General features: G+C 35.0%; 2 protein-coding genes across 2 annotated transcripts; one reads left to right on the top strand and one right to left on the bottom strand.

The window, feature by feature from the left end:
* Positions 1-2,664: 2,664 nt before the first annotated feature.
* On the top strand, positions 2,665-3,090 carry LOC122310097. Its single transcript, XM_043123983.1, has 2 exons — positions 2,665-2,983; positions 3,083-3,090. The coding sequence occupies exons 1-2, from the start codon at positions 2,665-2,667 to the stop codon at positions 3,088-3,090; spliced, it is 327 nt and encodes a 108-aa protein (XP_042979917.1).
* Positions 3,091-4,626: 1,536 nt separating this feature from the next.
* LOC122309004 (phosphate transporter PHO1 homolog 1-like) lies at positions 4,627-10,761 on the bottom strand. The gene is made up of 14 exons (XM_043122325.1): positions 10,016-10,761; positions 9,622-9,913; positions 8,860-9,268; positions 8,680-8,728; positions 8,509-8,580; positions 8,064-8,193; positions 7,031-7,151; positions 6,676-6,925; positions 6,453-6,557; positions 6,269-6,313; positions 6,000-6,152; positions 5,608-5,886; positions 5,085-5,221; positions 4,627-4,956 (listed from the first exon to the last, which is right to left on the bottom strand). Exons 1-14 carry the CDS (start codon positions 10,238-10,240, stop codon positions 4,866-4,868), a joined length of 2,358 nt encoding a protein of 785 aa, XP_042978259.1. The 5' UTR covers positions 10,241-10,761; the 3' UTR covers positions 4,627-4,865.
* Between the last annotated feature and the right edge of the window lie 4,454 nt (positions 10,762-15,215).

Below are 15,215 nucleotides of genomic sequence, written 5' to 3'. Positions count from 1 at the left end.
TGTTGCCCGTAAACTTGGTACAAACAGGTGCAGAATCCATAGAGAAAAAATTGAACTCGAGAGAAAAAAAAAATTGAACTTGAGAAAAAATAATAGAACAAAAAAAAATATTAGACTGTACCAAGAGCTAAATAAAAGAGCCGAGAAATAATAGAAGAATCACACGCCGAGTCACGTGAAAATAAAAGAGCCGAAGTCAAACCACGGGAAATCAAGCCACGTGAAAGTGAGGTACCGAAAGCAAAAAAAAAAAAAAAAAAAAGAGAGTCGAGAAATAAAGATCCAACGCCGACACACTGACTGAGAAAGTGAGTGAGCACGCCGAGACCCAACACGTGACTGAGAAATAAAGACCCAACACGTGAAAATGAGCACTGACTGAGACCGAAAATAAAAGACCCAACGCCGACACACGAAACCGAGAGGAGAGGAAAAAAAATTACACGGGCGACAACCAAATAATGGTGCCGAGAACTTGCCTGAGAACCTGTTGAGATGATGGTGCCGAAAGATACAAACAGAACCAGGAACTAGATTTCTGAAGAGGTGTTGAAAAAAAATTCTGAAGAGCTTCAGTTTCTGAAGAGCTGGATTTCTGAAGAGGTGTTTCTGAAGAGCTGGATTTCTGAAGAGGTGTTTCTGAAGAGCTGGATTTCTGAAGAGGTGCTGAAAAGAAAGTCTGAAGAGCTTCAGCGGTAGCTCGGTGAGAATTTCTGTAAAAAAAATTTCTGTAGGACCACAACAATAGAGATAGGCCGAAACAAAAAATTTCAAGGAAGCTCTGATACCATGTTAAATGGATTCAATGATCCTCTTCAGAGGATTTATTCCCACTTATATAGAACATATTTACATGGCTTGTGTACTGTAATTTTGAGCGGGAAGATCACCTAACTATGACCCCTTAGATTACGCCTGATATTCAGCAGCACCATGTGCAACCTGCCTCTATTTAGTGGCGTTGACTAGCCTACTTATATACACTCTAAAATACTACAGCTGTATATTATTACAAATATAATGTAGACTACTATTATACATTGACATTCTCATCCCACACATCCCAAGTGAATTGTACAAGCAAACTTCTCGGAAGTTTTCTGTCACTATTTTCTGCCCCCTGGTTGGAGAATATGCAGGAAACTAAAATGGGTCAAAACGAAAAATCATAGAAAGTGCATGCTGCATGGTTTCTAGGAACAGCAACATATGTATATTCACAGAGAGGGAGCATACATTTTTAAACAAGTGCAACTAAATTCTCCAAAAGCAATAAAATCTCAACAGCAGTTCTAGGGCATGGATGCTCTCACAGATTGAACGATGACATTTTGTTATTTGGAATCGAGAGTTAAAATATATTAAATAAGTTGAGATGTGTTTAATTTTTTTATGAAAAATTAAAAATATAGTGAATCTCATTAATAATTAATTCGAAATAGGTTGAGGTGAGTTTGTGTTCTAATGTAGTCCAAGGCATCAGCATACAACACGTAGAGAGAAACCTGGAAATGAAAATGCTTTCTTCCATGCAAGCCGAGAGAAGATTGAAAACAGATGCCTGACATCACGAACAATATGGGAAAAGTTGAAAGGCAGTCGGGGAATGAGACGAGATGAAATTTTTTTAAATAGTGATATACTGATTTATGAATAATAGTAACATACGTTGAGTTAAGTATTTGTCTTGTGCCATATCCCCTGAAAGTACGTAGTTTGAAAAATTCTCCAAATAAGGCCATTTGGGCTTTTTTTTCATACATTTTTTCATAGCCTTTAACATTTTTTTTTTTTAAATTCACACAATTATTAAAAAAAAAAACAGTCTGTGACTTCTATCGGGACCCAACTCTTGATAGCTAATATCATTTTTCAAGTATTTATTGAGTTTTAGAAAAGGGAAGATAAAAAATTGAATAAAAAATATTATAAAATTAAAATATTATTAGAATATAATTTTTTAATATAATTTTTATTTTAAAATTTAAAAAAGTAGAACTGATTTTTATTTAAAAATTTAAAAAAATTATAATAACTAGATAATGTCACATCATAAAATCATGAGAAAATGATGAGAATTAAAATAATGAATAGGTTTTCTCTTCCAATACCCCGATTACTCTCCTCTAATTGTCATGCGACAAGCACGTGGAGGTGTTGCTGGACTTCGCTATGCTTTTTGAACGGAGGCCCAAGAGGACCCATTTGTAAGAGCATCAGGGATAAAACATGAGAAGTGAAAAAAATGTAAGCTACATCCATTCCCTAAAATAACTTTTAATTTTAGAATTTGGCAAACTAAATCATTCTTTATATTTTTTTATTCTGAATTTATATTTATTTAGATATGTTTTTTATTCTTACTCTTTCTTCCAAATTATAAATCATATAAAAAAAAACTTTTATTTGCAATTCACATTTAGAGAATGTATTTACAGTCTTTTATTAAATGAGACAAAATATCATTTTAATAAGAATATTTTTATAATTTTACAAAATTTTAAAGATAAAATTATTTAAACCTATGCAGCATTGCTAATTCAGGAGTAGTTGTTACAATGGAGTGGCCCGGCTGGAGCAGGAGGAGTTATTCGTGACGAAGATGGAAAATTACTTGGGGCTTTTTCTGTGTTTTTGGGTCAGGGATCTAATAATTATGCAGAAATGAGAAGTCTTCTGGAAGGGATTCGTCGATGTCATCATCTTGGTTTTTACCGCATAGAGATTGAGTCCGACTCCCAACTTCTTGTAAACTGGATTACTAGAGGGAGCTGCAACATTTGGTATTTAGAAGAGTTCTGGGATGAGCTTCAAGACAATCTTTCTAATATGGAGTATACGATGAAACATGTTTTTCGAGAAGGAAATGCAGTGGCTGATTTTCTTGCCAAGCAGGGAGCTGGGGGACTTAACGCGGATTGGCTTGATGCTCATGATCTTCTGCCCAGCCCTCTTCGGGGACTCCTTCGCATGGATAGACTTGGTCTTCCTTACCTGCGAACCATGTAGTGCTCTCCCAGGTTTGTCTTTCTTTTTAGCTCTTTGTTTTACCCTCTGGTTTTTCTGTGCTTTTCTCTTGCAGGTTCTTGATCGTGTTTCTCTCGTTAGTTTGTGCTTTGGTCTGTCCTGTAATGTTTATGTGGCCATTATAGTTTTTGATGCCTGGGTTTTGGATTTATTGTGTTTTTGTAACCCTCAGGCTTCGGGTTGTTACCACGGTTTTCCTCCGCCAAAAGTGAGGGCTTTTTAATAAAATTGGGGTACCGTCCTCTTTCCAAAAAAAAAAAAAAAAAAAAAAAAAAAAAAGTGTGTGAAGTCACCCTTGGCTACCTCAACGTTTGTTCTATGCTCAGTTTTGGCATTTACTTTGGTAATCACTGGTTCACACACACTTTCGCTTAGATATGAAAGGGTTTATGATTAGAAATTTGAAAAAGAAAAAAGCTTTGGATGGGTTTTTATATCCAATGTCACGATTCTTTTCCATCTTTATCTAGGAGCATTATATGACGATTTCACTGTTTATGGCTGACATCTGCATATAATGCTGAAATTCTTATGCATCGTTGCATTTCCCACAACTGGATTTCCCTGTTTTAAAATACAGTGTATTCAGGCTCAACCATTGATAAAAATAGAGAGCATTACGTTACCCAGCAAGCAGGGTGCTTTGTTGTGCATTGATGAGACTGATTATTTGCTCAAGTGGCTTCGATTTTTTTCTGTTATTTTTTATTTTCTTTTCATAGTTCTCCCTTACCTTTATTGGTTGATAACCGGTTGGCTCTGAGGCTGTCTATCTTTGTTTGAGGATTGTCTCCATTTCACAAGGGCAAAATGCAAAATGTTAGCAACTGTTTACTGTCCTTTTCTCTTTTAAGTTTTACTATATACAAGCACAGTTGCGCACTAATCTGTGTACCAATACTGATTTATTCATACTTAAAATTTAAATTAACACTGTTTTCAATAAAATCTACTTTTTGACCAATCACATCACATTGATGCACAGATTAGTGCACCATTATGCTTGCAACTATATTTTTCCTTTCTCTTTTGTATTTTGTCTTAAACAAGAAATGTAAAATGCTTATTTGGGAATTGCAGCCAGACACTTCCAAAGTGGAAAAGTAATAGTTAAATTCACGGGAGATTTGGAATTCAAAATCTCTTGGAAATCAAGTTCTATTATTGTAATGTTTTGCTTCCATTACAAATCAAGTAGTTTTGTGTGGTATCTCAAATGATCTTATTTATACTTTCTTCCATGTACAAGACATTCATTAAGTGATCTCATCTCGTGTTTGTCTAGTTATTTTCAGTGACGATTTCTTTTTTCTTTTTTTTTTTCCTTTTTCTTCGGATAGCCTTTTCATTTGCTTCCTTTTTCTTGGTGATAATCTCAATGTAGACAGCAATTACAACTTTTATCTACCAATTTGGGAAATATCTGGATTTTTCCTTTGCAGTACAAATCTTTGATCGGGATACTTCATAACCATCAATAAACAATCTACATGTTTTTCATGGATTTATTTCCACAAGTGTATTGGAAGGATGCCAAATATGTGTTGTTTCAAGCATGGTATTGTGTGAGCAGAGGAGAAACAGAGACATTTGTAACAATGAGTCAACTAGATGTGAAGCCAACTGTGCTTTTGCATGACTTTTCTCTTCATTGTCGAATAAAAATTTTGTATTCAAGTATGAACCTTGTTCCCATAATCCAATGACCAATGGAGAAAGTGGATGTCTTTTTGCATCAACTTGACTGAGGACAACAAGGTTCTTCTGAGATGTATTTGTCCAAAGAACATTTATGACCCCCCGAACCAAATTCCATAAGCAATTGTTGCCAATGGGTATTAATCTTCCTCATCCACTTCATGAAAAGGAAGTGGTATTGTCTTAACTGCTCTAAACTTGCCCGCATTATTTAGATGCTCATTCTCCAACCTGGACAATTCGAACAATTGTTCATTAGAACACTGAAAAGGATACAAGTTTTACAATGTCAATTTTGATGCCACCAAAGGCTATAGTCAAAAAAATTCAAATTAATGAATATTTGAAGGTCATTGTACCTGAAAAAATTCCACAGCCCTCTCCTAGTGACTTCAAGGGCTGCTAAAAATAGGTAAGTGACTCCGTCATCAACGTGTTCAAATTTTGAATGAAGAACAGTTTGCAACCAAGCAAGCCTGAGAATAAGGTTTAATCCCTGCATGGCATACCAAAGTTTCACTCAAATCTGGCTTTAAAAATGAAAGGGCCTAAATCTTATATACCCAGAAAGTAGTCAAAATTTCTAAATGTTTATTTAGTCTCAGAAAATGTCTAATTCTTTGTTCTGATCTTGTCTTCAATGGACCATTTTGAGAATCTTACTTTCAATAGTAAAAATTTATCTGTGTTTAAAATATGTTCATTGTCCACCTTGTGGTGTCTCTCTTCATTATCTAAAATATTCAAGTTGATTGTCTGATCAGAATCACTTGGTGAGTGCTAATATCTAGGAGTTGGAGGATGTGCCAATTGTATGCCGATGGCCCGTAGACTCTGACTAAAATTTCCTAAGTTAGGAGAGAAAAGGGCCACGGCATATACCATAGACAAGTAGTAAATGAACTTTTGCCGAAGCATTAATTCATTCCTAAGCCAGGGGTTCTTGGAATTCATTTGGAGCAAACCCCAGTCCTTTACAAAGTCCCAATACAATTGGTACACTGTTGCAGCACTGGACATGACCACAAGAAGACAGAGCCATCCAGCACCACCATCTTTCTCATAGGCCACTTTTGCTCCAGCTGCGAACATGGCCGATACATATTTGCCTAGATTGACAAGGTGGCTTGTCTGGCCCTCATCGAACCACCGCCGGGCACACTGCAAGTTCAGGTAAATTGATTATTGAGAAAAGGAGATCAACATATAATTTTATGCAGTTTATGAAAATCAAGGAACTGATTTAGGGTGAACTGGAGAGATTAATACTGTACCTGCATTGCCCTCCAGTAATATGGTAGGAAAGAAACTGCAAAAACAAGATCCCGGTAATGCCTGGCCTCCTTGCAATGCGTATAGTCCTCAGTTTTATAGCTCCCAGTTATATAGTAACACGCCACATATTCTAGATTTCTGAGCATTGGCACCTATTTAAGATAGCAAAGCATTTTGTTAATCTATGAGTTTTGAGGCACCTAATGAATACTTAAGACTCTTTAAGATTTCCCAAGTTTTGTTGCTTTTATTTGGTGCTGAAACCAACCTGACTACATAGTTGATCAGCCATGAAAAAGTCCAGCATGACAACCTGCAGAGAATAAGATAAATGAATTAGAATGACGATTTTTTATATAATATATTTATATATTATTAAAAGAAAATGTTTATAAGCGTATCTGAATGATCTTATTGTGATGTAAAGATGGTGTGTTGAAGTAATGTGGTACCTTGTAGAGAGGTGATAAAATGATGTTCCTTATCACACTAAGGAAACGATAACGGCTTGATCGATAGAAAATATTGAAGGGGCACACAAGTAAAGCCAAGAAGACCTGTCATTCAGAAGATGGTCAACTTAATGGTCTGTTATCTGTAAGAGAATAATATTGAACAAATAATGACCTGTTCAACTATGCATTTCCATCTCCTAGATATTTAACAAAAAATTACCAATAAGAGAAGACCCGGGATAGCTTTGACTTGCTCATAAGAATGCCCTTTAGCTATCAGTGACATATGAACAAACATGACCCCCATCACAGCAGTCAGTGAGGTGGTACAGATCAAGAAAACATCTTTGTACTTAAGCTCCTTGGTTGGATTTAGCTCGAAGATGAAGCTGTAGTTTATACGAGCCTTTCTCCATGCAAAAACATTGCAGCCATACAGAAAGAAGTGTAAAAACAGCAGGCTGAACATACTGCAAAATGGTTAGTTTGTTTTGTTAGCCACTTTACACAGATGATGCAAATCTGATTTTGCATAAGGAATGGTGTTTTAAGAAATCTTATGCGGAGGTGCTCGCCTGAATACAGGATAGACTGTCTCCATGTAAACTGAATGTGACGCCGGTCGGTACACATGCATCATGCGAGCCATAATAACATATCCAGCTAAAAGCGCCAAGAAACATCCAGTGAATAGCCCTGATTGTATTTGAAGAGATAAAATGAAATTGTATCAGTTTTTGAGCCATATGAAACGATGGAATCGTTTATCTTTCTTTTAGAATATTGGAGTTTTAATGTTGTGATTGTTATTATTATTATTATTTTTAAGTAATGAAAGATCAATTATTCGACAAGAAATTATTTTCATCAGACCATCATCCTTTCATCATTTTAGATGTGACATCAAATCATTGGTAGATAAGCGAAGAGAACATGAATTAGTTCTTCCATCATTTGGTGTCACATTACGAGATGATGATTAGAAGGAGGATTCATAGCATTACTCTAACCTTTCAATTACCCCAGGAGTGACCAGCGGATGTTCAGCTGTTCTATTCAACAAACTTTATGTGAACAGAAGCATAGGCAAACCTATGGTGGATTACAATAGTCAACGTTCGAATAATTTGAAGGGAAGTTGGTGGTGTTTCAGGGGAAGACATGGAATCATCCTAGTGTCAAAAGCTCACGTCATACATGGGTGCTTACACTCATTTCAGGCGTCCATGCAACATACTTGGTACCGCACTTGGGAAACTGATCAGTGCTGCCCTGTAGTAGTTGATGGGCTTTTTAAGGTTCTATGTTTTACAGTTAAATTGTCCCAAACATTAACTATGGCTTAGCATGGAACAGGGTGATTTATCATCCACCCAAAAAAGTGGACCAGCCACTGACTGCCCTTCATTTCAAAGCTTAGTGGCCTCATGGGTCCTCTTCTTTTTTTTTTGGTTTCTTTAAATCCAATTTTGGTTGAAAAGTGAACAAGCTTAAAGCTCTCCAACCAATGGTTGATTATCTAAATAATGTCACTTAAAGAAAATGCTTTCTGGATTATTTTATTTTATTTTCTATATTGCAAATCTAAAAATTGGGCAAGTAACTCACCGATGAAGAAGGTAACAGAGTGCGAGTCTTTATGCTGTTGTGGCTTAAGGTATTTCATGGCCTTTCTGCGGTCTTCTTCGGCAAAGTGTTTAGTAAATAGTTCTTCAACTTCATCCTCTAATTTCATCACCTGTCATTTCTGAGACTGATAAGCAAATCGAACAGCTAGATCACTAAGTGGTTCTCAAACTGTAAGTGTCAGACAAGAATATCTAAGCTCGATTTATATGAATCTAATGCCATCCGTTTTTTGCACACTCAAAGTACAGGATCAATGCCCACTTGGCATTGTCTCCAAATATTCAGATGAAATGATGGATGGTGGCCAACATCTTAACATGATCCAATCATAATATCATGCAAGGTTGCTCTTTTACCATGGAAAGCAGGATAAAGAAATAAGATATTTCGGTTGGTAGTCTTTTATTTGGCCCAATGATTTTACCTTGTCTGAACTGTTGAAATAGGAGCTCTCTACTACTTTGAGATAAATGGGAAGAACTTGTTTTCCAGTGACCTGAATGAAAAAACCAAGAAAAATTAATTTTCCTCCACATATGCCAACATAAATAATGGAAGATTTAAAGGAAAACTTAAAAGTCGCCCATCTACTTACTTTGTCGAACTTCTTCAAAATCTTTATAAAAGCTAGCATGTTCAAGTTCCTGAAATCATTTTGATTGTGAAGAACACGTAAGATCCTCGCTAAAATCAAAATCAAACAGTAAAGCTCGGATTTCCTAGTTTTTTGAACTTTTTAAGACTCTTTTTAGCATGGACGTTTTGAGTGTTATACCTGTAAGATTTGAGATAGCCTAACCCTTTGTAGAGCTCAACAAAAGCTCCTCTAATCATTTTCTCTGCATGATGCAACGTTGTTCGGTTAAGATGAAGCTTACTGCCTTCTGGACCGCATTTTCTTGAAGACGGATTCACCAAATCTTCCCAGACTAAATAACTAATTGCAGAGAAGGTGCGAGAGGGTGTTGTCAGAGGAATGTTTATCCTCAAGTTCTTTCCTTGGCAATTGATAACAGGTCCTGAGAGTGTCCTCATTTTCTCATCTTCTTTTTTCATCCGCATAGATTTTCCCATGTCATCTGATCTAGGAGAGTCCGTAAATGGGACATCATTTTTCTCAGTGTCATCTGCTCCGTTGTCTTGCAGCTGTTCTTCTTCAGTTCTGTCCTTGACAGATTCCTCATCTGTAGCAGCCAAGTGACCAAAAAATTGAGATAAGATACAGATCATTAATTAAACTAGATTGATTTGTTTCGGATTCTAGACCAAAAAGTGGTGAAAAATCATGAAATTACGGTATAGAAGTTATGTTGTTTCAGAATACTGTAACTGACTAAAATATGTGGGCTGTACATGGGAAAGCATACTTGTGTGCAGGTATATATTCAGATGACCTAACAAATGTGATATCATGCATGATAAGTAAACGACAGGAATGAATCATGTGAGGATCCCTTTGAATTAGGAATTTGAAGCACTTCTTTAGGGAAAAAAATCATCTTGATTTCAATTGAAAGAGACAAAGTTGATTATGTACCACTTGATATGGTGCATGAAATAGAGGAATCCTCCGAGGCAATAACTCCTTTGCCCCGTTGTTGCAATGCTGTTTTTTTTACCTCAAGCAGGAACCCTATTTGTTCCTTGGATGACTCCCCTCTATCCAGGAACTCTTTCTCCCTTGCTTTGTAGAACTCATTCACTTTGTTAAGTTGCAGGTCCAAGCATGCAAAAAATTCTTTGGTAGCATCAGTGTCCGCAAACTGATCAAGCAGTTCAGTCTCATACATATCCCGTTTACTTGCCGATGAAGAGAGTTTCTTATGAACCTGATATTAGACCACATTAGTCCATGCATATCAATAAATAATAAAAATATATAAATGATATATAGTGTGAAAAGTACGAATATATAAGAGAGAAAATAGTACATGAATTGCTTCATGGTTTCTCTGTTGGTGGCCAAATAAAGAGAAGTTCATAAGGAAGGAAAAGAGGGTGTTGTGTAAAGAGTTGTTCTGTTCCTTGGTGGTTGTGTTGTCAATGTTAGGGAGATGGATTTTTTTGATGTCTTTCTTGAGTTGCCAGTAATCAACATAGGCGTGTTTCCATTCAGGCACAAGCTGGCCTTCAAACTGCGTAGAGAACTTCACCATCTTCTCTCTCTGTCTCTCTCTCTCTCTCACACACTCTCACTCTGTGCCTTGATTTTTGAGAGAGAAAAAAGGAAGTGGTTGTATCTGATCTGTGAAGCCTTCCTTGTAAGGGTGTTTCAATGGAAGCACATCATGACATTATTTATGGGGAAGGAAAAGTAAGGAGGTAACTGATTGATGCGCTCGTACCGATGCTCTACAGCACATTCTATAATATCTTTTGCACTTATACTGTCCTATGCTCCCCCCACTTGAAAGGTATGGTGGTCAGCTTCACCGGAATATGACCATGCTGCCACCGGATGTGACCACTTCCTGGCTATCAATCTCTCATGTTCTTAAGAGGATTTTGAAAAGAGGGTTTGAATTTACAGCAGATTTGAGTGGGGTCAAGCCTAATTCAATATGCATGAATAAGAAGGACCTTTTAGAAGGCATAATTGGTCATTTTTTTGCCTAAATTCCCTGCCTATGATACCTCTTTGATTTACTACAAGGTCTTCTGTTCCACATGTAGTAAGCATTAGATCAAGAATGGCAGTTTAGACACTTGAGAGAAAAGTTGCCTATGAGCTTCAAGATCTTCTCATTTAAGAAACAAGCTTAGTGGCTATATAAGATATAAGCACACAAAGGTGAGCTCTAATTAGACCACCCCAATCTCCACTAAAAGAGGATGACTCAATTACTTTCCATCACCACTTTCATTAACATACATGCATGCTTTTTTTATTTATTTATTTATTTTTTATTTCTCAATTATCAGGAATTATACTGATATTAATTAGTATGTACTTTGGGTTATATAAGATCATCAGTAGCTGTCAAATTACATATCATGGTGATTCCTCAATGTTTGAACGGTATAGTAGAATAGTACCATCCATTACAACCCAAAAATGAGAAATGAAAAAAAAAAAAAATAATAATAAATAAATACAAAGAAATATGGGAATTTAAGAAATAAAGCAGCATGCACAATTATTGCTAATCAAGAAGGAAATTTCCATCCATTACCGGTAGCATACCCCATATAATGTGGCTGTGTGCTACCCACATCAGTGTTTGACATTCGTCCATTCACCAACATCGTGTGGCTTTAGAAATACGATGTTTGTTTTCCTTCATTTGTGTCCTGCTTTCTCTGTCTCTGTCTCTCTTCTCTTCTCTTTTATTTTCTTCTCTTTTATTTTCTTCTCTTTTCTTTTCTTTCCCAATTTCCAATTTCCAATTGAATGCGGCAACGCAAGAGACCACCTCGAATGACAAGTGGGTGTGCTTTTCACGTTACTGTCTATTGATATTTGAATCTTTTGATTGAATTGAGGACACCTGAGATAAGGGACTTTTTTCTCATAGCCAAAAAAATAAAAATAAATGTAATAATATTATTTATCAGAGTTTTTATTTTTTAAAAATGGTGAACTCGATATAAGAACATATATATATATATATATGTTATTCCTATGTGTCCATTAAATGTTATTCCAATCTAGTATCCATTAAACTTATACAACTGTTCCTATGCTTAAAGGATATAAATGGATAACATTCCCATAATACCATGTACTTGGGATAACATTATCGTAATGACATTAAGTGGTGGTTCTTAGAGAAAGGTTCCATGTTCTGTTCCTTTGTTCTAATTCCATTGATCTCATGATCTATTGCCAACTTGTCTTCATCATGAGAGCTTCCACCTAAATAAATAAAAATAATTGCAAAATCTCTCTCTCTCTCTCTCTCTCTCTCTCATCTTTTTTCTTCATAGACATGGAGGATTGCAACATCAGTATTATAATTGTGGAAAACTGACAGCGTGCCTAAGGTGGCTGGCTGACTCAAAGATACGCCATTATTTGTTTTTTCTTTTCCTCTTTTATCTGTCCCACCTATTTCACGCTTCATGCATATATTCCTTTGCTACAGGAACCAATAGTAACTCTACTTTGTACAAATTATACAAATTATTGGTGCAGGCACTAATATTGGACAAATGCTCTCACTACAAAAAAATTTCATAAAAATAAATTTATAAATTGATGTGTCTTTATATGGTACGTCATATTGCTTAGATATTGAAAATATCCCAGGTATTCTCAGTATACTCTATTACTATTTAATATTCTATTATTACTTTTCATATATTTTTTACTAGTATTTATTACTATTCAATATTCTATAATTATTTTTTACCTACTTTTTCACAACATTTCTCAACATTTTTCATTATCCAAACCCAACCTAACGAATCACATAACCTCATTTGTTTTCGTAAATGAGATGAACTGAGTTGAGATGAAAGTTAAATAAAATATTATTAAAATCTATTTTTTAATATTATTTATGTTTTGAGATTTGAAAAAATTGAATTGTTTATTTTATTTTGTATGAGAATTTGAAAAAGTGAGAGAGAGATGGGATGAGTTTAGAAGAGTTGTGAAAACAAACGAGTCTGAATTTATTTTTATGAAATCTCTTCGTGACTTTAACATGAATTGCCATAATATTATTTATTTATTTTTACATTTCTTTTGTGATCACAAAACCTTTTTCTACTAATTAAATTACTTCACTCTGTACCATAACTTTGCATTAAATTAGTTGACAGCCGCCATTATAAGCATCTTGCAGATATTTGATTATAATAACTGCATGTAAGAGATTATTGACCATAACAAGTAATTAATATTCTGACCATATCAAAATGATTTGTCATAACAAGTAATACTAATATTTCTGAGAAAGTTAATAACGCGTTATAAAATAAGAATAAATGAGTCACCACCAATGCCTACAAAGTTGAAACTTTTAATTAGACAAACACTAATTATTAGGTAGTTATGAAACAGACAATTTTATGCTTAGAAAGTGTTTTTTTTTTTAATGGGATGGAGGGTAATGGCTCTTTTGAACACTTTAATTATTTCAAAACATCTTTAAAATGATTTGTGAATAATAGCAAAATAATTTATGTTATATTTAGACAATCTTTTAATATTATTTTTGTTTTAAAATTTGAAAATATCGTATTGTTTTTTGTGTTTTATTTGGAAATTTGAAAAAGTTGTATTGAGTTTTGTGTTTGAATAATGATTAGATAATGATTAGATGAAAAATTTGAAAATTTAAAATTGAAATGTGTTTTGTTTTTGAATGCTTTTGAAAAGAAAATATACAAAAAATATATGAAAAAAAAGTAAAAATAGCTCAGTGTCCAAATCACCATCTTGAGAGGTAGTTATTTTTGGGAACTCCATAAAACAGTTTTAAATAAAAGAAACATGTATCTCCACCAAATAATTCCAGTTGAAAGGACAGGAAAAGTTTGCCTAGCCATGAAATCTAACCTTCTTGTCCATTGAACCAATGACAAACCAAGAGACTAATGGTCTGATTTGGAAAGCATATATGGGTGCGCCCTTGCAGAGCGACCCAAGCCCACCTTTGGATCTGTCTTTTCCTTTTTAATTAATTATATTATCATCTTATTTTCCATATTGTCAAAAAAAAAAAAAAAAAAACTTAAATTCCAAGGTGTACAAACATTTGGGTTGACCCCATATGCCCTGTAATTTGGTGGATCAAAGATCTTAGGCCTCAAGATGGTCAATGCAAGTAGCTAGAGAAAAGAGGTCTTGATCAACTTAATGAGAGAAAAACTTCAAAAAGCTGCCACATATTAATCCTCAACTGCAATATTTTGGATTCAACATTTCCAATGATGGTGACTTCTGTGGGGGGTTGAGGGGGGAGGGGATCAATCGTCTACTGGAAATGACTTAATCCTAGAAAAAAATATGGCTTTTCTGCTTCCAATCTCAAGGAGAAAATAAAACAGATAAACATTGATCATCACTCTGTGAAATGAGTGTCTGAGTGCTCCCATGAAGTACCTGAGCTCATCATGCCACCAAAAATAAAAAATAAACATAAAAAAATAAATACTTGGGGGCATATTATGAGAATGAGATTCCTTTCTTGAACCACACATCCCTCCTCCAAGATAATGTTAATTCCCTATGCAAATATATAATGCAGGGTGACTAGCTTGTCAAACTGAAGCAAACGTCAGATTATTCTGAGCATATGGTTCTTGATAATGATTTATTTCAAAAAATTAATTAAATGCCATGCATGATGGAAAAAAAATTTATATTCCTATGGGATCGATGATCCATACATAATGCTTGGCTCTCCTTGGATATTGGATTGAAAACAAATCCCTCCATATATCCTGATTGTCTTCTCAAAGGATATGAACAGCTAGCATATACTCCCTGCATAAACAGCACTCTTTATAATTTAATTACTTTCCTAGGCTTTATCTCTCAGAGAGAGAGAGAGAGAGAGAGAATCATATGTATATTTGCAGAGAGTTAGATCAGACAGCCACCTCGGATTTCTCAGGTATATATGCTCAACTTTGCATCTTGCATGCTGAAGGATCATACCATTGTTTGGCAAATGCAGGTAAAGGATTCTGGTTCTGATCTGCCAGATGTGAATTTTCTATGGAGTTTGGGGGGAATTTTCTATGGATAATAATGGGAAAAGTTGATTTGGATGTGTGTGATATATATGTAACTGATCAACGAATGAATTAGTACCATGCAGGCGCGCATACAAAAGCATGCATGCATGATCAAGTACGTACGAATTGTTTTTTTAAAAATAAATAAATTTATTCTTGACATGAAGTTATTAGTTTTTTTTTTTTTCAATTTTTAATTTTTTATAGGTAATTGTCAGCCTCGAATGGACTGCATGCTGAGAAGGATTTGTTCTTGCAATATTGTGTTTAAGAATCTCAATCTTCTGTCGATTGCAATCCAATGAATTAGTACCATATGTCGACCATTTAATATTCAAAGTTTTCATGGAGCTTCCAATAATATTGTATGTTCCCGTCCAGTACTCTTGCAGAATTCAGGCGTAATATACCAGGGAACAGCCTATATATAAAATCATTTGT

Source organism: Carya illinoinensis, chromosome 5 (assembly GCF_018687715.1).
Source record: "Carya illinoinensis cultivar Pawnee chromosome 5, C.illinoinensisPawnee_v1, whole genome shotgun sequence".
Taxonomy (NCBI): domain Eukaryota; kingdom Viridiplantae; phylum Streptophyta; class Magnoliopsida; order Fagales; family Juglandaceae; genus Carya; species Carya illinoinensis.
Note: the sequence above shows the minus strand (reverse complement) of the source record. Positions and strands in the feature narration are given on the sequence as shown.

Coding starts and splice junctions, on each gene's coding strand:
- LOC122310097 (XM_043123983.1), top strand. CDS start 2,665: ATGAGAAGTCTTCTGGAAGGGATTCGTCGATGTCATCATCTTGGTTTT.
- LOC122309004 (XM_043122325.1), bottom strand. CDS start 10,240: ATGGTGAAGTTCTCTACGCAGTTTGAAGGCCAGCTTGTGCCTGAATGG. Junction 9,914..10,015: donor GAAACCATGAAGCAATTCAT/GTACTATTTTCT, acceptor GTCTAATATCAG/GTTCATAAGAAACTCTCTTC. Junction 5,887..5,999: donor ATTACTGGAGGGCAATGCAG/GTACAGTATTAA, acceptor CTGAACTTGCAG/TGTGCCCGGCGGTGGTTCGA.